The 25,296-nt window shown below is 39.0% G+C and overlaps 1 protein-coding gene across 1 annotated transcript in view; it reads left to right on the forward strand.

Moving 5' to 3' along the window:
• LOC140230721 (mitogen-activated protein kinase kinase kinase kinase 3-like) overlaps positions 1-25,296 on the forward strand; it is a 150,782-nt gene that overhangs the window by 33,571 nt on the left and 91,915 nt on the right. The window contains exon 4 of the mRNA XM_072310863.1: positions 5,734-5,837. Within this exon, the coding sequence (XP_072166964.1) occupies positions 5,734-5,837 (104 nt within the window). The remainder of the gene's footprint in view (positions 1-5,733; positions 5,838-25,296) is intronic.

The raw sequence follows: 25,296 nt of genomic DNA on the forward strand, positions 1-25,296 counted from the left end.
CTGCTGGTCGCAGTTAATTGCATGATTACTAAGAAATGAGAGCACTTTGGGGCGAGTAAGTCTCACAGTGTTAGTTATTTGAAAGGTACTTTAACCTGAAACACTTAAATTCAGGGAAACTTTTGAGGTACCAAAACTTTTTATTATCTTTAATGGTACTCATGTACTTTGACTGAGGGGGTTAACATGACATGTTGGCACATTATACATTTCATTAAAACTCTTGTCCCTTCCATCTAATTTGCATGGTCTGTTGGCTGTGGAGGAGATACATGTACATGCTCTGTGTCTCGTGGATATACTGTAAAACAGGATATATATTCGCAGCATGAAATTTTCACGAATTTGAGCCGACGGCCTTTTTCGCGGCATGAAATTTTCGCGAATTGCCAGTGGCATTCAATGCATATAGTGTAGACGAGAACTTTCGCGTACATTTTGATTTTGCGAATCTTGGCGCTTGCGAAATTCGCAAAATTAAAATGCACGCGAACATTCCTCATTTTACAGTAAACTTTTTCTTTTTTTCTTTTTTGCTTGATGCATGTGATGGCAGGACATAGTAATAAGCTAGGAGTACAACATCAAATGGAATGGTGTCTTGAATAATGCTTGGTCTGTAGATCGTAGAGACTGTAAGACAATTCTCTATGGCATAAGATAGGCCTATGTAGCAGGTGCATTTCAGTTAATGTGTCTTTTGTGTCACATTACAGTGGTGATATATTACACAGAGCTATCTGTGTCTCTGCCTGGGAGTGTTATGCCCTCTAGCTGGGGCACAGTTGATGCTGAATACTGAATGCCTCCAGCATCGATTCATGGTCGGCTGTGAAGGATCACGTATCTCCTATCTGCTGTGTGGATTGATTTGAAAAAAATGAGAATGTAGGGAGGTTACAGGGGCATGTTGCGGCAAATCTCTCCTGCTGTTATTGGGGATGGGGGTTGGGGGAGGTTAGGAGGTGAAATAGCAGTCCACATTCATGTGACATCTTGTGATATTTGAGCAAGAGCAAGAAAAACTATATAGGCTGATTTTATCATTATCACCTTTGTAAACAAAACAAAAACTTAACATCTTTATGTGGTCATAATGTCACAAATCCTATGGCACAGTCCTAACAGCTCAGACCAATATGGCCCAATGTAAATTAATTTGAAGATTATAGAATTTCTGATGTTATTGCCATCCATATGTGCACGCTGGGATCACCATTCCGTACAGTGCTTTGTTTATGGGTGGGTCTGTGTTGTGCATTGCTTCTGTCAGGATTTATCTGATGACGACAGTGTGGATATTACAATGTACGGACATGTCTCTGATGTTTGTCCCATACTGGCTGGTTTCATAGTGATATGGCAATAATGTTGTGCTCATTCAGCAATTGCTGAATTGAAATGATGACGCTTTTTTCATGTAAAGGCTTGATGTCAGAACAATCTGAGCACTCGGAAAAAAATTGCATTCTTATGAAGGAATAGATTAAGTTTTCATAGTTCATGTGGCGAAGGAATAGATCGAATCAAACCTTATGCCAGTAGTGCCGGTCATCTTAAGTTAGGATTGCTGAACATTCAAATTCCCATATCATGCCAGTACATGTCACACCGTACTACCATTGTAACTGCCATTTTCTCAGTTGCCATGCATGTTTGTCCATGTGGTACCAAGGAGGTATGAGGCTAGTACCTCCTCTGTGGTACTAAACATTTACAATGTACAATATCGTGATCCCCCATGGTGTTTTGCACTCAGGGGCTACCATTCTTGTGGGATGCTCTCTTCATTTTGAAGCATTGCATCAAGAGGGTCACAAGCGCAAGTTGACCCCAGCACGTCCTGAAATTGTGAGTTTTGGTGATAAACATGTTGCAACATGCAGAGTGTGGCATGCTGGAAACAGTCACCTCAACTACTCATTTAATACACTCTTTTATTCTTGAAGAAGTAATTTATAGTTCCTTTCAACATAGGCATAATTGAATAGGAAATTCAGAACATGTCATTATCTCACTGCTTTTGTGGGTTGGAGGTAGGATATTAAATAAAATTTTGTAATGTCTTGCATCAACTCGATTTCTCTGTCCCGACAGTGTAGGCCTACTTGGATCTTTCGGTAGCCCTTTCATACTGGCATTTCCTGTAGACACACTATAGGCTAGATGTGTATTTGGAATCACCAATGAATAGACCTAATCTGTGTTGGCCTTTTGAACCAAGCTTGTGATATTTGTGAAGGTTAAGATTTTATGTGCCAAAGTATAAACATGTTATATGATGCTTGCTGGATACGTGAAGCTGTTTACTGCCTGAATACGCGCCATACTTTATGTATTTATGTGAAAGTTTACTGGTACATTGTGACTTTGACCTTTGTCAAGTTCATGTAATGGCTGTGTTCACCTGAAGTAGTTCTCGACCTTGCTCTTTTAAAAGGCAAATTATCGTCAGTGTTAAAAATTGTGTTATAGATACTTAACAGTGGTGGCGCTATTTTATCATTTTTATAGAATATTCACCAGTGTTTTGTCAAGAGTGCTATCAGGATATGAATGCTTTCAGGGCCAAGATTTGATCATTTTTATAGAATATTCACCAGTGTTTTGTCAAGAGTGCTATCAGGATATGATTGCTTTCAGGGCCAAGTATTTTCATCTGGTGCACCTGCATGAAGCTGATGCACGTTCCCTGGTCTCAAAAGGGAGTGCAGGTCTAGTCTCAGTTGTTGGTTCCCCGTCCGTGATCGATCCTTATTCTCACGTTACTGCGCGAGAGTGTTATTGGAATTACCATATCCCGCAATTCCGGGCGGATAGGTTTCCGCCGACTTACGTCCGTCCGTCTATTGCTGCAGTCACGGGAGCATTCGCAGGGAGTTTATGTCAGACAACCCTCAGGCAATTTTGATTTCAGCTCAAAAGTGTCCGGCAGAAAGGACCTTTTATACTGTGGAGAGAGAGAGACTGAGACTTTAATGTAATTTGAGTGAGCCATTTTTTCCTCCCCTCGCATTGCTGCAAATGTATGTGCTGGCTTGGGTTGCAGAACAGTGCAATGTATCTTAGCCAGTGGAGGACCAAATGCTCTTCCACCTACGATCCGCGAGTATTCTTCTACAGTGGGTTTTTCTTTTGTTTGGATTAATTCACAGTTAATGTACATTTTTATTGTGCCAGAGAACCCTTTTTTCTACATCTATTTGCCTTTTATTCTTTGGTTTTGACTGGGTAAACAGTTGGTGAGATATGAGGCCTTATGTTTAGTCCCAACATGTTTACATACATTAGTTGAGCTTATGCTGGTATGTACTGAACAGTGAATCATTGAGAACTGACAATTGATGTGGGTCAATGTTTTGCCCATCTATTACAAGAGGACTGCATTTTCACTCCAGCTATCAAATGCTGTAGGAGATGAAAGTTTTTGGTCAAAACCAGTCAATTTTAATGAAATATCTACCGATAGCCCCCACCCCCAAAAAATAACAAATGTGATGTTAATAGTGATGCACCGTATGGCATCACAAAATTAGTGTTCCTGATTGGTAGGGGAGAAAAAAAAAAGAACAGTTGGCTATCACTGAAATATGTATTATTTCAGTGCTCTATGTAAGATGCGAGGTAAAAGAATGGAGATCTACATGTAATAAAGAGGGACAGTCTGTGTTAGACATTAAAGGACAAGTTCACCTTCATTAACATAAGGATTAAGAGAATGCAGCAATATTAGTAGAACACATCAGTGAAAGTTTGAGGAAAATTGGACAATCGATGCAAAAGTTATGAATTTTTAAAACTTTTGCACTTTTTACACTGCAGTAGTCTTCTCATCCAGCGGTGACTGCACAAAAACTTCAAAAATTCATAACTTTTCAATGGATTGTCCGATTTTCCTCAAACTTTCAATGATGTGTTCTACAAATATTGCTACATTCTCTCAATCCTTATGTTAATGAAGGTGAACTTGTCCTTTAAGATGGAGCATAGAACCGTTTCTCATTGTGTGAAATATCTATAAACGGGTTTCAGGAAGGGTTTTGGTCATAAGTTCATGACACTTCCCGCTAAGCCTTATAAATGTGCTCGTTATATGCTCAGAATCAACAAATTGGTGTACTTTAGCAATCACTTAAGACCTGGTGGGAACAAATTCTTGTGGAAGCAGTCCATGATATCTATAAGGTAGGCCCTACTGTATGTAAGTTTTGGCTATGCCATGGCGCATGTGTATTGAAATAGAAGCTTTTGCACATACAATTATGCTAAAACATGTTAATCTCACGTAGTCTCCATTCCACTAACTGTCTTATTTTTATAAATGTGTGCTCATTTTCTGTGGAAATATTGTAGATCTGAGAGTTCTATGGGGATTATCACCAGTAGGACACTGAAGCTCATTCATTGATTTCACTGCAGTTTTGCAAAAATGGAAATATCAGCCTGGCTGCTGTGTGCCTTTTGTAGCGAATGCCAGACAAATGTTCTATTCAGTGCATGTATGCATGCTGTGTATTATTGTTTATGACATCCATGAGTTGGGATATGTGCTCTTTGACATACGGATCACGTCCCATTCTGGTTACAGATGTACCGCCTGACCGTACTCGATAGACCAGAAAGTGCTCCTTCGCACTGCTTTATGATCTACACGTGCTCCCATTTAATGCATCAAGCCTCTGGGGAATATTGCTGCAAAATTTAGCATTTTGTCATTAAATTGGCACCTCTGAGTTGCACTGTATATCTTGCACTGGAGAAAGATTAAATGGCTCTGGTTGAATTCATAATCAATCTGTACAAACTCTAGAGAGAACCTAACCCCCCCCCCTTCCCTCCCCCCCCCTCCCCCCCCCCCCCCAAAAAAAAGGAAAGAAAAGATGCCAATTTGAGGATCAGTTGTAAATGTAGCAGCTGAGAGGATTTTGGCAATTGCGTTGTGGAAACAATATATGAACAATAAAGGGTTTGACTGAAAGAGTATATTTGAAAAGTTCGATCGCAAAATGAGCTAACTCCATTCTTGCTAAGTTGAGATATTTGCCATTAAGACTGCTCAGAAACAAGACAAAAAACAATAAGAAAATATGGGATATTTTTTAATCATAACTATAAATATGCTGTGTTATGTTACAAGTGAGATTATTACTGGAAAGGTTTTATTTTGCTCTGTCTCATAATGGACTTACTTTAAAATGTTTACAATTGGCACGTGGTCCATTTTGAAACATCTGAAACACTTAAAATAATGAATACTAGAAGTGAAAAAAAAAAATCATACTGTAATGGAAGATACAACACCAAACCACAGATATGTAGTATGTGGTTTTGAGGGCTTAATGGGTGGCAGTGGTTGGTAAATGCTGTATGCATGTGTCTTCTGAGATCTGTTAAAGCTGTTATTTTTGCATACAGATATTTTCACGAACGAGGAGGTCACAGACATTTTGTGTGTGTGTGTGTGTGTGTGTGTTTGTGATTTTGTCGTCACGATTTGACACCAAGGCTAAAGTGCACCAATACCTGTCCGTATATGCGATCAAAATTAAAGTGCCCATATTTTCGCGTGTTGTTAAATTTGCAGCGATTGGTAAAATTTTGCAGTGATTGGTAGAATTTGTGAAATTGAAATCCTGGCGAAAATAACAGCTTTTATGGTAGGTAAGATTGTAATAATTGGTATTGTTGTTAATCGCTTTTTTTTTTTGCTTTTTATTTCTCTCTGCGTAACAGTGACTGGTCCGCTTGAAGAGAAACAGATTGCATACGTCTGCCAGCAAACCCTGACAGGACTTGCCTACATGCATTCTCTTGGGAAGATGCATCGAGACATCAAGGTAAAGAAAGCAAAAAAATATCATTTTCTCAATGTACTTCATTTCCATATTGTCGGCTGAGAACTAGAAGGCTGTTATCACAATTTTGGAGGGTATTGAATCATTGGTATCACATTGTAGACCTCGATCTCCTCTCAATTATGGTGTCAATTTTGAATTATTTTCATTTTCAAAAAAAATGTTGAAAATTAAAACCTTAAGGGTGCTATTTTACCTGATATTTGGAACAGTGCTTATAAATCTACCCACTTTTGATTAAACTTTTTATTTCATGAAAATGGATTGTTTCATTTTTATTTACTCTCAAATCTTAGAAGCCGATAGTGCCCTTCTGGTTCTCAACCAATGATATTAGTACTCTCAATTTGTAATACTTGGGGGAAAAAAATATCTTGTATGATACTTACGGATTTTTTAATATTTTATCAATGACACTTGGGGATCCTTTATGGCAGAAAGTGTAAAGAGAGTTGCTTTCATTGACATTCTACTGTTTCTTGCAGAAAGAAATTGTTCATGATATCGCAGCTTATGAAAATGCAAGTGTAGGACTACTGTACTAGTATTCAAAATTGTTTGTAGAGATGGTGTGTGAGTGTTGAGGTGCATACAGACACTACCACAAAGACAGACACACAGAGCTGATTAGCAAGCCCTTGCAATCGTGCTCATCTTCCCACAAACTTTACTCTGTGGATGACATAAGGAGTAGCAGTAGTATGCACACATCAAATTTTGACATATCCTTTCTAATATCCAATACTTAACCTTTTGCTCTTTAACCCTCTCTGTGACAGTGAGTCAAATGTGCACAAATTTTGCACACAAACTTATGACAGAAAATAAATGTGACTCACAGAGGGTTAAAGGAATGAAAGCACATTTTTGATTTGCAATTATTCCATTCTGACTGCATCTTTAAAGGGACTGTACAGTACTGGTTGAGGTGGGGATTCATGTTTTGAGCATTCCTAAGTGAGATAATGAAAAGCCTCTTATGAAATATGAAAGAGCATGTAATTCTAAGAAGGATTCAACGTTTATTTGATGAAAATTGGTTTTCAAATGGCTGAGATATCCCAAAAAAGTGCTAATAATAAAAGGCGACATGCCACAACTTTATTAGGATCTCTTTGTTTCACCTTGTTTTTGGATATCGGCCATTCCAAAACCGTTTTTCATCGAATAAACTTTTGATACCCCTTAGAACTGCATGCTCTTTGACATCTCATAGAGTGGTTTCTGAATATCTCGCAAAACGTCAAAAGCTAAATCCTCACCTCGACCAGAACTGTACACACCCTTTAAGGTGTGTGGTAATAAGTATTGAAATTCATATGGGAATGTTATGTGAACTATCTTCATCTTCGAGATTGCTTCCACACTTTAAAGGGGAAATCTGATCCAAAAATAAGTTAGTCTGATAAAAAAGAGTAAAATCTTACGAGCTCAACGGTAAATATTTGACTGAAATCGGATGAAAAATAAAGTTATGAAATTTTGAAGTTTTGCTAATTTCTGCAAAACAGTTCTTGTATTTTGTACAGTGGATATGAATATGCAAATGAGTGAGCTGACCATGTCATAACCTCACAATTTTCCATTGATTGTGTACAAAAAATGACGAAAATTCAATGTTTCTGTCATTGAAGTCTGAAACATGATGTTATTCCTGGTTGAATAACTTCAGAATTGTGATCAGTTAGATATATCAGGATTTGAGCCTCGGGCATTGTAATTGCGTTTGAATGAAAAACTGGAAATTTCACAATTTTATGCACAAACCATACTATATGGCAAGTTGTGAGGGGATGACATGCTTACTTTGCCATAAAGTGCAATTTGCATATATTCATATTAACCGTTCAAGAACTTTGACAGTATATTGGAGAAATGGTCTTTTGTGCGTGTATCTACATGGAATTATTCTCCAACTTGAATTTGATTAGCAATTTCAACTGATGAATACCATTTCAAATGGTATCCCATACGCTTCTATGGCATACTCTGGGAGAAAACTCCTACACATGTTCAAAGATAGTTTGTGTAGCAGTGGTATGAAAAATTCATCATAGCAAAATTGCGATGTGATACACTGTACCAGGAAAATCACATATTCTGATCCAACTGTTCGTGCGTGTATAAAAAGGGGTATGTTGTATGAGATGACTGCAAATTCCAACTCTCCCACACTAGCCTCCAATCCTATACAGCAGGAGATGCTCTTGTCAGAATAGAATGAATTAGAATGCGGTGAGATGTTCAGTTGGTTGGCAGGGCGAGGAACTTGTGCGTCCGGATCAAATTCTTGAAAATTCTGGAGAAGGCCCTCGCGGGGGTATGTGCAGAATGTTTCCAATCGGCAGCGCTAGGGAGATGTATAGAAACTACTGTGGCATGCAATCGGAGTAAGGAAGAGGATTGGGAGTTCATGGTTACTATTACCATTCCGTGCCCTTGGTCTACTGTGTAGGTTGGTGTAATGTTTCAGGGTTTTCTGTGGATATTGGTGTGTTTTTTTGTTTTTTTTTTTACTTCTTTCACCAGCAAAAATTGGAGGTTGTTTTGTAGTATGTAATTGTCCTGACAGAAGGCATCACTTTCAAGCCTACTGTAGTGTGCATAGCAATAGTTACAGTAAAATCTCACATCAAATTGTAGAACAAAATTCCAGGGCAAATATTCACTGCATCTTCATACAATATTTACAGTTGGCAAAATTCAGTCCTTCAGTGCACACACCAGAGAATAGCTATTGCAGTAGAGATAGAGAGAGGGGGAGAAAAAGGAGAAAAAAAAAAAGCATCCCACCAACCAAATGCCAAGAGGTCTGACCTTTGTTTCCAAGTAAACAATGCTTCATAACTGGATTCTGTTGGGCAAAATTTCTTTCTGCACCTGTGTTTATTTATCATACAGAATTTGGTGTGTGGGGGGGGGGGGGGAAATCAAGATTTCAGTCGCTTCCAATGGCCGCATTTTACATTAACTTGTATGTACAAATGTCATGAGAAATAAAGAGCATCAGATGCGGCACCACATGCAAGGAGTGAATGTATCGCACATATGCTCGTTATTCGTACACATGTAATCAGTTTGTAGACGAGGAGGTAATAATTTTGTAACCTGTGCAATTCAAATTTCATTTATGGATCACCACAGCTAATGTGATAAAGGGGAAGAAAAAATCTTGCTCTTGAGCTCACGTTGACCATCAAGAATCACCAATGATTATTCAAAATCATTTTTTATGATTTAGAAAGAAGCAGCACAGTGCTCTGACATAGCATTGATTGTATACTAGATCAGAAATCTGGGTGAAAAGCCATTGCAGAAGGGCTCTTTCACCCTTCATTGATACCAGTGATTAATACTTGTACCTGCCAACTGTTCATACTTTAGGAACATTTGTGTCTTGTGATATGGAGCTCCGATCAGCCTTGTGTTTCTGTGGTTACGAACATCCATCAAAAGTGAAAAATTATGTATCACAAGTATTTTTTTTTTTTTTGATCGATCGTACTGTCATTTCTTCATACGTTTATTTGTTGGACTTCAAAGTTGGCAGGTATGCGATCAACATGTAAACTATACATTGATTGTGTCTTTCACTTTCAGTGAACATCAGCAATACAGTCCTTCAGATCTAACAGTCCTTTGATAAGCCTACAGGAGATCAGACACACTGTAATACAAATAGACCTATGTATTGTGATTGAGGGAGACAAAATATGACTACAATTAAACATGAGCCCAATACCTACAGGTCTTGACCCTCCTTTCCAAGTAAGCCTCAGTCATGGCATAGATTTATGCTCTTGACGTAGACTGTATTTTTGGTGCTGCAAATGACAGTATTGGTCCACCATATAGTTTACACCCTTAATCAATATTCAATCCTAATAAGATTTATATGTGAAATAGAGATCGCACAAGTGTAGACAGCCTGACATATACATATTAGAAATGATTGCACTACTTGTATTAAAGGCATAATTTACCATTTGCAGATGAAAGCATTAGTGCTTTAAAATAGTTCTAAAATGTGAGTTAGGGATAGAAACAACCACTGTCGAAATTTGAATCCGTATAATCGATGTTAAGTGTTGTTAAATACACAAAATGTGAACAATAGTTATAATAAAAATGTTTCCAGACTAAACCGTATACAGTTACGGTTTACTGAGAAAAACCCTGATATCTCCTTATATTTTAGGTTTTATTGCAAATATTTCATATGGTAGGATGTTTTATGATACAACAGACCTACACATATGCATCAAATGTGATATCTTGAACATTTTTGAAATCACTGCTCCCAAAGGTAAACTGGATCTTTAAGCTAATAATATTACCTTCTGGGTAACGTGTGCTATGCAAGTTGGTCTGGTGAAGGAGACTAAGTGATTTAGCTAGAAGACCAGATTTGCAGACAGAAACGCAGCTTGCGCCGTGACATCTGCCAAGCGAGGAGTGCTCCGCCATAGAGGACAGATTCTATAGGTTGATCGAGGCCGCTTTAATTACTGGCCTGTGCACATAATCAAGGGGGAAGAGCTTACAAGAACTTACTTAGGGCTGTCTTGTATTGTGTATGTATTAATTGGCCTATGTGTAGTAGTAGTAGCTGGCTCGGCGCATGCATAAATGAAGTGCGTGGCGACGACGAAATGGTCATTTAAGATGTTACCGAGGTCAGTGCGAAATGCAATGTATATATTCCCTGAATTAGGAGTTTGTGGAAATCACATTCACACAATCTAGCAGTCTATGTTAATAATTTGGGGTGTAAATTTTGTGTAATTTTTACTTCAGTTATGATAGTATAGATATTGTGGATTTTTAATACATAGAAAGAAACCAAACCAAACTATTATAAGTACCGGTAAGGCTTTTCCATCAGTAGCTACAATGTTACATAATCTACAAGACAAGTATAGAAAAAAGGTGATCATAATTAGAATCAATAACACTCACTGCAGAAATTTGATAGCAGAATAGAGACATGAAAATCATTTCAGCATTTTACTGTAGTAATGATGTTACTCAAAGCCTATTCACATTCACCCAAAAAAAATCAGTTTTCAAAAGTCAAGTTTTTGCAATTTGAGGCAAAAACAAAACATCTACAATAATCTCTTGTAATCATTAACTTTTGCAAAAAAGCATCATTATGCAAAAAAGTCGGTCCGTATCAATTTTTTTTTTTTTTTAACCCATGCTGTAATTTACATTGTGCAGTGTGAGTGATGGTACGCAAACACAAAATAGATTTTTTTTTTTTTCCACCTGTGGTTCAGCTTGCTGCTTCAAATCCCAGTGTAGGATGCTTGAGTTCATGTTCCATGCTGTTCAGAGATAAATGTGCTTCACATGCAGCCAAAGTGTAAATTTCAGTGAGTAAAATAGATTTCTGTGTGTGTGTGTGTGTGTGTGTCATGATCCAAGATTAAAGCCCAATAACTTCTGAATGTGAATGGGCCTTTCCTTGGATCTGATGACATCCTTGCCTTCATAAATCAGTAGGTATACCCCTTTGAAGCCGAGATCTTAATTAACAGCCATTAATGGATTTGTGATTTCAGGGAATCTTCCAAGGGGGGGGGGGGGTGGTGATGAGCATTGGTGCTATAAAGCAATTGACAAAAAGAAAATAGATTGATAAGTGAATCATCGTTTGGTGCGCGAGACAGTTGTAATGTTAGTACAGCGGATTGACAAGTATTCAATCAATTCATTGATTCAAAGTTAAGTTTAGTTTTTAGATTTGATCATTGAGATAAAATTTCTGACACTGTTGTTTCTATCCATTTTACAAATTGTCTAATGAATGCTCAAAACTGGGCCATGGGTGTTCGTGACTAACAGTATTTTTCAAGGTCAAAGTCAGTGATGAAGCAAGCAACAGTGGCAACAACAACAACAACAAACACTCAGATCATATTTGATCTCCAAAACAGTGGGACTCATAAGTGATAAATGTGTGTCAATAATAAAGGATGTTTATGGCATGAGCAGTTGGGTTCGAGATAATTTTCTTGTCATTTTTGTTGAGCTTGCACAGTTGTACATGAATGTCTTCTTGTCTATGTGCCCACTCACTTTATAATGATGGCAGCAAGTCCAGAAGAAAACATTGTGGGACACAAATTGGCGTGTTGCCACAGAAACGGGTGGAATGTCATGAGCAATGTGAGTTTGATACTGATGCCGACAGCCCGTTTGCCTGTGACGTTCACCAGTTCGCGGTGAGGGTCAATTTCATGCGCACGTGTGAGTCAGTTTGCTACGTGGTGGCTGTATACACGTAATGGATGCGCTGATGCGAATAAGTGGATCAGTGGGTACCCGTGCACACTACGATGAGTACAAAATTAGTTTGTATGGAGTAAGGTAATAACCCAGGACACCTGACCGCTGTACAATGTACACTGATGTAGAGAGAGCATTGTATCACCTGATTGTTTTACAACATGGACTTTACACAATTCTCTCTCTCTCTCTCTCTCTCTCTCCTCTCTGTTCCCCTTTCTCTTCTATCTTTCTGTCTTCTTTTTATGAATGTTCAAAATAATTAATCACTGCTTTCATTTTATTGTGTCTGTGCGAGGAATTTGACATTGCTAATGTTTGCATTACTGCAGCAGAACTCTGCATAGAGGTTAATCTATTTGTGTGTGTGTGTGTGTGTGTGTGTGTGTGTGTGTGTGTGTGTTGCAGTAAAATGGGAACATCAAGACTGATTAATATATTATACGGACTGAAAGTAGAGACATTTTGGATTGATTTTTCATTGCCATAATTGTTATGTCTCACTTCTTGATTCCTCTACGTTGCTCCCAGTGGCAGTGTTAGATAAATTTGAGTTAAAGTGTTGTGGCATAGGAAGTAATGAATAAAATGAGTTTTGTTATATCTTGTTTTTGTTTTGTTTTGTTTTTTAAATCCAGTACTGTGCTAGTCAACATTAATGTTTTGTATGAATTGACTGTTTCTAGGTCAACTTTAATGAACAGTATACACATACTGTTTCTATACTGCAGGTCACCAAGGTGTATGTAAAAAGACATCCGTGGGTCTATACACAAACAGACAAGAAGCTTATTATTGTGAGATGTACATTGTATGTGAGTGACTAAAACCAGCTTAACACTACAATTGAAAATATCTCTAGTGAATTCCATTATGCAATTATGTTACCTATGCTCATGGTTTCAAAACATCGGAACAAAAAAGTGTGATGTATATACTTCGGTATGGGAAAACTTAATTGTCAGCTTACTATAGGAGACACATCATGGGTACATTTTCTCTGTGTGTGTGAGCAGGATGTGACCTAATAACAAATCAGGACGATTTTTGGCCTTAAAATCGACTGGCTATTACTGCACAGAGACAGCTGTTTTGAGGGGAGGCAGAAGATACAGCAGTGCATGTGGCGCAAAACGCTCATACCTCTGTGTCAAGCTCCCACACAAACGCCCTGAGTACATTCTTGGAGCATGTCTGTCTTGGCATGTACCGCTCAGACTCTCCGTGGGCAACTGTATACAACATATAGGCCTATGAAGAAATTGCACGCCTGTCCGTCAACTGCACTTTCATTCAGAGGAAAATGAGGTTCGGTCCATTTTGCCTTTGAAAATTTGCATGTGGATGATAGAATAGACAGAACAACAGGCAGTATATTGTATTTGATGAAATGCCATGCGAGGACTAGTGTGGCAGGTCATGAAATGGTGTGCTGTAATTCCGAATGATTAATTTTATAATATGTAATATCAAGTTTTAGGGGAGTACAACCTAGAAACATTGCTTCTTTAACATTCCATCCCATTTCCAGCATTTGTACACATAATGTAAAATGTTTACTACCTTCTTTACAATTCACATAGATAAATGTTGTGATTATAAAATCTATTGTTAGTACTGGTACGTCCGCCCTTTTTTTTTTCTGTAAAACTTCGAATTTTCATGCTTCTGTTGGAGATGAAAAAAAAAAAAATTATGGATACCTGTATGTATGAATGTTAGGAGGTCGAGTTGAGCAGTGAGGTTGAAATTCATAAGTTACTGCACCTTTGTGAAAAAGCGAAAGGGAATTATCGCTCTGGAACTTCCTGATATGATGGGTCAGCATACTATCAAATTGGTCAAGGTCTCTGATTGCTTTTTTCATTTTTACTGACAGTTTGGGAAGTGCTGGCCTAACCAGCAACATTCGTACGCCAATCTGCCAACAGGAAGGAATCAATCAGTATCATTAATTCTATGTTTAATACTTTTTTTTTTTTCATATCAAGTGTACAAACATATAGATCTGTGATAGAATTTACAAGGCTTGTTATGTTGTATGTAGTATTCTTGAAAGTCCATTTATGGGAATGCTGGACGGGTGTGGTATGTGTAATGCATACTGTGTATCTGGGTGGACATTACTACATGGGACTAACAATTAGTGGATCCAGCTCATTGATTGAATTTACCTTGATATTGCCAGTCACCCTACCCCCCCCCCCCCACATAGTATTGTTGATTGTTATCACCCTGTTCATCTAGATTTGTGTTCACGTCATGGCATATGGACCTGGAGTCAAATCGGCTAGACATTATTGTTTGCATATTTTGATATCATTAACAGGAAGTATGAATATGTTTGTATAAGGGGGGGGGGGCGTTGAAGAGAATGACAATGTTCAATTAGTAGCTGAGGGTTGGTATTTTAGATGCTTTTATTACTGAAATTTTAATTGTCATTATTTCATAATGCTCAATAACAGTGTTTAGTGGAAGGAAACTATTTATGAGGACTTAAAACATAGGGGCAGTTACCTAAACATTTTTGCAGTCTAATAAACGTGTTGTCATGGATGTGATTACTATGGTAGGAATGAGGCAAAACAGCATTTATACGGGTTGTTTTGACTGCACTTGAACTGCATTATGAACACAAATTACATGCAAACACACACACACACACACACAAAGTTACATGAAAACACTTACTATTTTCCAGAAAGTAGAACTGTGTCTTCATGCAATCTGTTTACAGAGGTTGTCAGTGTTTTCTCTGTGTTGGCCTGTGCTAGACAAAGCTCATTGTTTGTGAAGTGAAACATGGTCATATTCTCTATTTGAGAAGAAAAAAAAGACACTAAAAGAAATTAAAAACAATAGCAGAGGGCAGGTAAACCATGTACTGCACTTACACCATGCAAATTGTCACACAGGCCGTAGTGTCAACACGGGACTGCCAATGGTAGGGACTAGGGTGTGTGGGTATTACTAGGAAGTTGTGAAGGAGTGAGCAGTTGATGGGAATGAGGGGGAAAGGAGAGGGAGGGGTCTGAAAGGTCAGTGCTTTCCTCCTCTCTGACACTCGCCCACCCACGCTTTCAGAAGCTAGGAGTGCTAACATGACTTTTACCAAGCCAGGAACATGGCAAATTTGATGCATGTGTGTGCCTGGGTGAATTACAGCAAACCATTGATTAAATATATGATATAGTGTAGAATTAAGTGGCTGAGTTAGCATGCAAAGCCACATGAATTGAGAAACTATTTTTGAAAACACAACATGCATGAAAATACTTGAAGCTTTCATACTGTTTTGAAGAAAATATTGTTATTCAGTATATGTTTTTTGAATGCAGTGCTTTATTTTGAGTTTTTCTATATATGTCGCTGATGCTAATCTCAAAATGGCATATAAAAAATTTACGTATTCCTGAGTGGCTCATGAATCTTTCTCATGTAACTGCAGGGTCATGGCTGGGTAGGATGTGTAACATTGATTTCTTGAGGTAGACTTCACATGGTAATATTGTTATGATATGTACAAAATTATACTTTGGCTTCAAAGGAAAACTTCAGAAATTTGATTAAATTATTAAGATCACTGCAATTAGAACATTTTTACACATGAATGGAAATGGTGCCAACTTTACATGTTTTGAACAAAGCTATGCTATTTTCCTGGACAGAATCCATTTATCTTGGTTGCTTAACTTCCATTGATATGCTTGTATTTCCTTTTCCTCACACACACACACACACACACACACACAAACAAACAAACACACAAAACAACAAACAGAATGTGTTTTGTATAGAATTGGTGTCAATCAGTCATTGTGCTCTATTTGGTTGAATATGTGAGAATATGCCATTCCCAAATGAAGGGTAGCAATTTATGCTTTTACAGCATGAAATAGATAATATTTCACTTTCCAAACAACTGAGGTAAGTAGTACTAGTATTTGATGTCAGGTGCCATCAGAGTTCTGTGTTGTAGTGTCTCTGGAAAAGGCATACAACTGTATTGACAGCCACGATTGATCACTTACAATTGATATTCACAGGGAGATCATAGCGCTAGATATTTGTCCAATGTTGCCACCAGCTTCCCCAATCTGGTGAGTTATCTCTGCATTCATGCACTGTAGATTCTTCTGCAGGGCGTATCCAAGCATTCTCCTTTGATTGTCAGAGTCTGCTGGGTTTATGGTAGATATACACATACTGTATCCATTGTATGTAGCTCTGTCTAGTACTGTCTACATTAAAGATTACACACATCTACAGTGATCAGTGTTCCCCAAACTATACGGCGCTCATGTGGTGAAATGTTTGAGGAACCATGTAAAATGCATTTATCAAGCACCTTGCAGTGTGTAAGCACAGTTTGATAGGGGCCACATGTGTGTTATGGGAAAAATGAAACACAGTGTGTAGGGTATTTTGTGTGTGTGTGTGTGTGTTCTTCTTTTTCCTCATGGCCCTCTGGTGACTAACGATGACATCAACCCCAGCTTGCATTCTGGTTCAAGGGTAAACTATCCCAAGGTTAGTTCATTGACTAGTAGGTGAGCAGTGAAAGCAAAGCTCTTCTTTGACACACTCAGGTTTGCATCACGAAACTGTTATGTTGTCGGTCTCGGCTGTCAAGTCAACCCATGATTTACCTACACAAAGAGCAGTTGTCACATTATCCGATCAAGAGTGCGTTTCTGTACCGCCATTCTCTCGCACGGTCTAACCTCACATTGTACAAATTGGTTTTGATTGCGCCTGGTTTAGGATGTGACAATGGTTGCACCACATGCTTGGTGGAAGAACTAAAGGGCTTTGTCAAGATTACAGTATGATTCACTGTCAGGGTTTTAATGCAAGGAGTTATTGCCCACACTTAATGGCTATTAAAATTATTCATGAGTTGTGAATAAATCATCATGATGAAAAAATATTTTACTGTTATTATTAACCTAAGAAGTGACACGCATTAAGGATAGAAATCACTTGCAACATTGAGAAAATATAAGTGTAGATGTTAAACTGAAAAATGTGATAACTTGATCGGGGTCTAAGCCATACATCACAGCTAATGTTTTCTCCCTTGCGTCTATGGATGACTGTCATTTGTCCAGTTGTTTGTGCAACTACTCTGTTCAGTTTATAATCCGATGCATAGGCTAATGTAATGTAATAGTAGGCTAATTTCACAGTGTTTGTACACCAAGCCAAATGTCACTCAATAGGCGCGGTCAGACTGGCAAAAAATCGAGAAGTTTAAGATCGCGAAGTTTGGGCCATTGGTACGCGCACAAGCAAGAGTGCGCCGTCCGATGGCTAGTGATTGTGACGTAACAATGCCCATGTGTACATGACAATGGCCTCGCGCTTCGGAGGCACCGCCCGCAAACAGATCGAGAAGTTTTTGGGGAAGTTTCGCGGGAAGTTTGCGTTCACACTGGCAAAACTTCGAGATCTTAAAGATCGCGATCTTAAACTTCGCAATCTTTTTGCCAGTCTGACCGCGCCTAATCAGTGCACTAAAACTACAATGCAAATATAATCAATATACAATCAATATACTAGTAGTTGGATGGTTGTATGGCTTACACATGAGACAGGTGTTGTTATTTTGTTTGAGTGTTTCTTTTTTTTCCGGGGGGGGGGGGGGGGGGGAGTATTTTACTGAGGGTGAACCAAGATGAACTGAGGGTAAAATGAGATGGAACTAGTGATGTGAATGTTGTAGAGCGTTATGACGTTCATCCATTGCTCCTGGATGCAGCAGGTCGTGTGCCTCCTCCACCTCATCAGGCTGACTCAGCTCAAGTCATGCTGTCCAGAAATGGCTACCTGCCTTTTCAGTTTTACTGCTCACGTACGTTGCATCTTACTGCTGGCTTTGCTGGGTTTAAAGGGCATGTAATCTCAGGCCAAGAGATTTTTTTTTTTCTGTTTCAAGAGTTATTCTGTTTAAAATATGCTGCAGATGGATTTGCCAGTGTGCCTTAAACTGTCTCATCGACAGTCGGCAGCATCATCAGTGTGGAATGCCAAAACAAGTTCTCCAGAAGGATGCATCATTGTATTCAAAAGTCATAACCAGACCTCTTATGATTGACAGTCACACTCCAATACTGTTTCGATGCTGCTGAGGTTTACTCGATATCTTTGAAATGTGTCTGTTTACTGATCTGTCCCTGGCACGTGTGCATGCCCTGTTCAAGAATGACCAGGTGATTCCCTCATTGAAGGCCCGGTCCCACTGCACTTACGGATGCAAAGAGGATGTAAAGCGTACAAAAAATATTGCCATCCGTTGGAAAACGCTACGAATCCGCTGTGTACCCATCGCATACGTGTTTCATCCGCTCTATCCCTCGAGCATCCGTCCACTGTGATTTCATCCGCGCAAAAAGTTTTAAGCTGCTTAAAACTTTTAGAACGGATGAACTTTCCACTGTGTACGATGTAAATCCGCGACATACGAGCAACAAACGTTGTATGTCCATGCGGCATCCCTTAAACGTCCGCTGCATCCTCTCTGCATCCTCTGGGCATCCTCGCAACTCACATCCGCTGCAGCTAAAAACAGAAAGAGGGAGGAAAGATATGGTACGTGGAACGTCTTTACATCGTTAATAGCACGTTAATAGAAAGGATGTAAGCGTATGCATCTCGTATATAAGCATTTCGAAAGCATCCCCTCTACATCCGCTCTGCATCCGCTCTGCATCCACTCTGCATCCGCTCTGCATCCACTCTGCATCCGCTTTTTCTGCTATGCGTCCATTTCGCAATTATCTCCGGTAACTCCGTCGGAGCTGTCATCCCCTTCCATCCGCTTTCATCCGCTAGGCTTCCGATGAACATCCGTTTAACATCCCCGCTACATACTACCCACGTCCGTTCTATTTCCGTTCTGTCACCGCCAATTTTCGCCAATTTTGTCAATTTCTGGAGCGGATGACAGCGGATGAAGCCATCCCCGAAATTTTGCTCGTCCGCTCTGTCCTTTCTGCATACGCTTTGTGTCCGTCGGCCAGTGGGACCGGGCCTTAACAAGCACTCAGGGCATTTCCACTGAAAAAAAAATAAATAAAATAAAGAAAAAAAAAAAACTTTTTCAAGTGATCATTTACACTGCCAGAAAAGCCAGAATCTTGTCAAGTTTTTTTGTAGGAAATGTGCATGCATGGGAAAAACCGGAATGTTTAGGGTTTTTTTTTTTTTTTTTGGGTTCAGGACTCTGCGCACGCCCAACTTGCTGAACACTGTCTTTGAGTGGAAACCGCTGATCTGTGTGATTTTTATACAGAGATCAGAGATGTCGGCTGGCAGTGAGATCCCCTGCGCAAAGAGTTGATATCACGTGACTGAAAACCAAAATAAATTTGCGAGAATTTACACTGGCAAAAAAAAAGAGATCAAACTGCCAGGTTAAAAAAACAAACAAAACACTTCACATTGTGATGAGGTTTTTGATTCCGTTTTTTCGCCCACATACAGGTAGTTGTTTAGCAACTTTTCGACAAAAAACAAACAAACCAAAACCTGTGTTACGACCAAAATCACTCTGAGAATGATCGCACAAAAGAAACAATCAACTGATGTTCAGGCGGTTTATTGTCCCCGCCGAACGAGTTCGAACAGGGGACTATGAAACGGGCTCCGTACGTGTGTGTGTCCGTCCGTCCGTCCGTGCGTCCGTCCGTGTGTCCGTCCGTGTGTCCGTGTGTGCGTCCGTGTGTGATCAAAATCTTCAATTTGCTACTTCTCTGTCATTTATGAGCCAATTTTGATTCTGTTTGCTTTATATGATAGCACTACATGGGAGCTTTGAAACTTCTACACAGAATTTCAGTCGTGACCTTTGACCTATATTGTACATTTTGCTACAAAATGCTACTCCTTCGCCATTTCTAACCCGATTTCGATTCCGTTTGATTTATGTGATGGCACTAGGTGAGGGCTTCAAAACTTCTACACAGAATTTTGACCTTTGACTTCTTTGACCTTTGACCTTGATTTTTTGACCTATATTGTACATTTTGCTACAAAATGCTACTCCTTCGCCATTTCTAACCCGATTTCGATTCCGTTTGCTTTATGTGATGGCACTAGGTGAGGGCTTCAAAACTTCTACACAGAATTTTGACCTTTGACTTCTTTGACCTTTGACCTTGATTTTTTGACCTATATTGTACATTTTGCTACAAAATGCTACTCCTTCGCCATTTCTAACCCGATTTCGATTCCGTTTGCTTTATGTGATGGCACTAGGTGAGGACTTCAAAACTTCTACACAGAATTTTGACCTTTGACTTCTTTGACCTTTGACCTTGATTTTTTGACCTATATTGTACATTTTGCTACAAAATGCTACTCCTTCGCCATTTCTAACCCGATTTCGATTTCGTTTGCTTTATGTGATGGCACTAGGTGAGGGCTTCAAAACTTCTACACAGAATTTTGACCTTTGACTTCTTTGACCTTTGACCTTGATTTTTTGACCTATATTGTACATTTTGCTACAAAATGCTACTCCTTCGCCATTTCTAACCCGATTTCGATTCTGTTTGCTTTATGTGATGGCACTAGGTGAGGGCTTCAAAATTTCTACACAGAATTTTGACCTTTGACTTCTTTGACCTTTGACCTTGATTTTTGACCTGTATTGTACATTTTGCTACAAAATGCTACTCCTTCGCCATTTCTAACCGGATTTCGATTCCGTTTGCTTTATGTGATGGCACTAGGTGAGGGCTTCAAAACTTCTACACAGAATTTTGACCTTTGACTTCTTTGACCTTTGACCTTGATTTTTGACCTGTATTGTACATTTTGCTACAAAATGCTACTCCTTCGCCATTTCTAACCGGATTTCGATTCCGTTTGCTTTATGTGATGGCACTAGGTGAGGGCTTCAAAACTTCTACACAGAATTTTGACCTTTGACCTTGATTTTTTGAACTACAGTACGCGCAATAAGAAACGCCTCCGTCAATTTCGTTTTCCAACGAAAGTTCGTTATCGATCGAGTAGCAACGAAATCTGGACGAAATTTGGACGAAATTTCGTTATCGATCCATTAGCAACGATTCTGACGCTTTGTGGACGCTTTGTGGACGCATTTCACGCACGACCGCCCGCTCAATTCCGTTCGGCAAATGCGTTGCTCGTTCGGAAAATGCGTGTTCGGAGCTCGGCAGTTTCGTCCAAATTTCGTTAGAAGCGTCCGTGATCCAAGGCGCACATGGAATACAGTACACAGCCGCTAGCCGGCAAGAATCACTGCAAGATTAGACTCAACAAGTAGCACAGCGGTCGGGAATGAGAACAGTAGACAGGCGTGGAATTCACCTGATACACATAATAATATTAAAAATGGTAACATGTATACATATATCGATGCCGTTTTCATTGAAGCAATTTGTAAAAGTTTTAGTTTCCCTTACCCTAGCTGTAAGTACGGCACCGTTAGCAGATTATTCACTGCATTTAGTGAAAGTCACCTGATACATCACATGGTGGTATGCGGGCTGCATGTAACCAGGGAATGTGCACGTATGGGAAAGGCGAGTGCGCCGTATGTGCGTCGCCATTGCTATGGCATGGCTCGCTCGGCTGAACGAAACAGAGATGTTATACGATGTAGTAGTTCACGTGTTTTGTTTTGTTTTTTACAAGCAGAAAATAAACAACTGGTTGATCATGAAATTGACTAAATTACCAATCAGAGATCATTCGGGTTCATAGTATTTAAGAGAAATCACGCATTTTTGGCGAGGGTGAACCCACAGGAACCCACAGGAACCTTATCGTAGAATGCCGACCAAAAAGAAAATGGTTTCACTAAAATTGCGTGTACGTATAAAATCCATTTGAGTATAGAAAGAAAATTAACCCCCAAAAAGAGGAAAAAAGAAATTAGAAGGATTTGTTCGCCGTTATTTGGTCATTAAATATATTTTCTTTCTTCAGCAATTGCGCGTTACATTGCCCGTTTTTTTATTGAATCAGGGCCCTGTTGCATAAAACCCTTACCGCTGGACTTACCGCTCCTTTCTAGCGGCAAGTCTTCAAATCAGCGGTAAATTTTATAATCCTTGATGCTGATTGGCTGTGATGCCTAATTTTGACGGTAGTTACCATTGAAATTCAATGGTAAGTTTTATGCAACGGGCCCCAGAAAAGCAAAAAAAAAAAAAAAAAAAAAAAAATATTCAAAACAAGACAATACGTTTAATTCTTAGTTTGATATCGTTTATTTCTTTATTGGACAGAGAGATAATTCAGACGGTACGTGGAATTTTCAAAGCGACTAATTCAGACTGATTCTTAGTTTGACTTGGCTCTTTCTTTCTTTCTTTCTTTCTTTTTTTTTGGGGGGGGGGGTGGGGGTTGAGGGTCATGTTCGTTGTACCCATGCACCCATAAGGTTCGTTAGTACGAAAATGAAACATTCAGATACACGCGACTTCCCTACACGAAAAATAGATGTTCGTAAATGTGATAGTCAAATTATGATTCATAATCCGAAAATGCACGAATGTTTGTGATTGGATAGGTGCGTTATTGTCGGATTAGCAAACCTTCGGAGTACTGTAGTATCGAGCCTGTTGTATTCACGGATAAACGAACTTTCGGAATAATGAATTTTATATTCAGAGCAAGACAATAAGTGTAATTCTTATTATAGTTTGACATCGTTTATTTCCTAGTTGTGAAGCGGGAAGCGAGAGATAATTCTGAAAAGAAGTATACAGGCGGAACGTGAAATATTCAAAGCAGCTATGAGACTAAATCTTAAGTTGTTTATTTGTTTGTTTGCTTGCTTGTTTGTTGTTATGCTCAAGTGTTGGTGTAATTATATATACATTTTTATTTTTTTTTTTAGGGGGGGAGGCATTTTTGTAGTACCCACTGCACGTAAAGTTCGCTGATGCGAAAGTGATAAAATGTTCCGTAACACGCAAATTCCCTACACCATAGATGTTCGTACCTAGTGTGAAAATAAAATGTATTACTATTATTATTTTTTCCCCCATTGTTCGATTAGTAAACCTTCGGAGTGTCAATCCTTTCGTTTTCGGATAAACGAACTTCCTTAACTCACAACACCACTTTCAGAGTAACAAACTAGTCATTATTTTATGCGGGCATTGAGAATACACGTAGTTCAGGAAAGAAACATAGAAGGGAGGAAAATCTTTAAGGCAAGAATTACGACGGATTCTTAGTTTGAAATCATTTATTGATTTCCGTGGTGTTCATTATTCCGAAAAAGAAAACGGGTGCGCTATTCCGATGGTTACGGCGTTATTTCGAATCCGAAACACGCATATTCCTTGTGCCTATCCATGTTTGTTGATTCGAAAATGTAATCATGCTGCGGGTAATTGCTATAGGGCCATATATTGTTTTATTTCTGTCTATTATTATATTATTATTATTATTATTATTATTATTATTATTATTATTATTATTATTATCGTATTGAACATTATTAACCAATATTTTGATTAACGAGCATTTTGTTGGCTGTTTGTTTTGTTTTGTTTTGTTTGTTTTTTTTTTTGGGGGGGGGGCATTGCCCGATTAGCAAACCTTCGGAGTGTCAATCCTTTTGTTTTCGGATGAACGAACTTCCTTTCCTCAGAAGAAGAAATCAGAATAACAAACTAGTCATTATTTTATTCGGGCATTGGGAATAGTTCAGGAAAGAAATAGAAGGGAGGAATCCGAAACACGCATATTCCGTGTGCTTATTTATACGTCATGTTTATTGATATGCTGCGGCTTAGGGCCTATTGGAGGTCGTTATACCTCTCGTTTGGTGTACGATTTCTTTCGTTTCATATCACTTTATTTGTTCCCTTCATATTCTTAATCTAAAGGTAATTCTTTCAATTGCCTCGCACTGTGTACATGCATTTTCGTAACGGCGATTTCCCGCTTTGCTGCAGTATTTCGAAGGGTGTTTGATGCCAGCCGCTTCGGTGTGCTCTGTGGTAATGTTTACCCTTATAAAAATCTTAGGTTGCGGCAAGCTTGCAGCAAGCTTGCGGTAAGCTTGCGGCAACCTTAATTAGCTTGTATTACAGAGTGCAAGCTTGCGCATGCTTATTGCCATCTTACTGCAAGCATGATACAAACTTGGCATCCCCTGGTAAGCTTGCTACAAGCTTGCGGTAAGCTTGCTGCAAGCTTGCGGTAAGCTTGCAGAAACTTACCATTAGCTTGTGAACGATTGCAAGGTCGCAGATATGATTGCAAAAATAATCGCAAGCTTGCAGACTGTGTCGCAAGCTTGCAGATTGTGTCGCAAGCTTGCAGATAAGTTTGCAACACCATATGAAAGCTGTGCAAGCTTATGACAAGCTTGCGGTGAGACAACTAACAGCTCTGCAAGCTGGCCGTAAGCTTGCAAGTAATGCAGAAATCTCCGCAAGCTTACCACAAGCTTGCAGGCCATTATCAGAATTTCTGTGAGCTTGTCGCAAGCTTGCATGTTGTTAAAGAAAACTCCTCGCAAGCTTGCAGGTTGTTAAAGAAAACTCCTCGCAAACTTGCAGGTTGTTAAAGAAAACTCCTCAAGCTTACTAAAAGCTTGTGAACTGTGATCAAAATCTTTGCATGCTTGCTGCAAGCTTGCGGATTAGAACTTCGCAATCATGCAAAATGCAGTCAAAATCTTCGTGAGCTTGTCCCAAGCTTAAGCTTGTGGGTAAATTGTTAGAGCAAATTCTGCAAGCTTACCGCAAGCTTACTGCAACTGTATGGCCACAATCAAAATCTTTGCAAGCTTGTCGCAAACTTATAGGTTAATTGATAGAGAAAATTGCCTGGTGCCCTCTCTGTTACAAAAAAGTTACTTTGTTCACTCTGAAATTCAAAATGGCGGTTTGACTGTTTCTGTGTGCAGCTTAGATTTCAGGACAATAATTCTGTTCAAAGGTATGAAATTGATTAATACTATTATAACTAACTGCATGCATTAACATGCTGAATAACTTCACCATATTTTCATTCCCCATAAACCTCAATAATCTACACATTTTAACAAATTAATCATTGTAACTTCCCCTACATGTGCAATACAGTCCCACCCATTGTAATTTGTGTGTGTATAAACAGGTATTTTTATACATATAACTCGATACCG

Source organism: Diadema setosum, chromosome 1 (genome assembly GCF_964275005.1).
Source record: "Diadema setosum chromosome 1, eeDiaSeto1, whole genome shotgun sequence".
Lineage (NCBI taxonomy): Eukaryota > Metazoa > Echinodermata > Echinoidea > Diadematoida > Diadematidae > Diadema > Diadema setosum.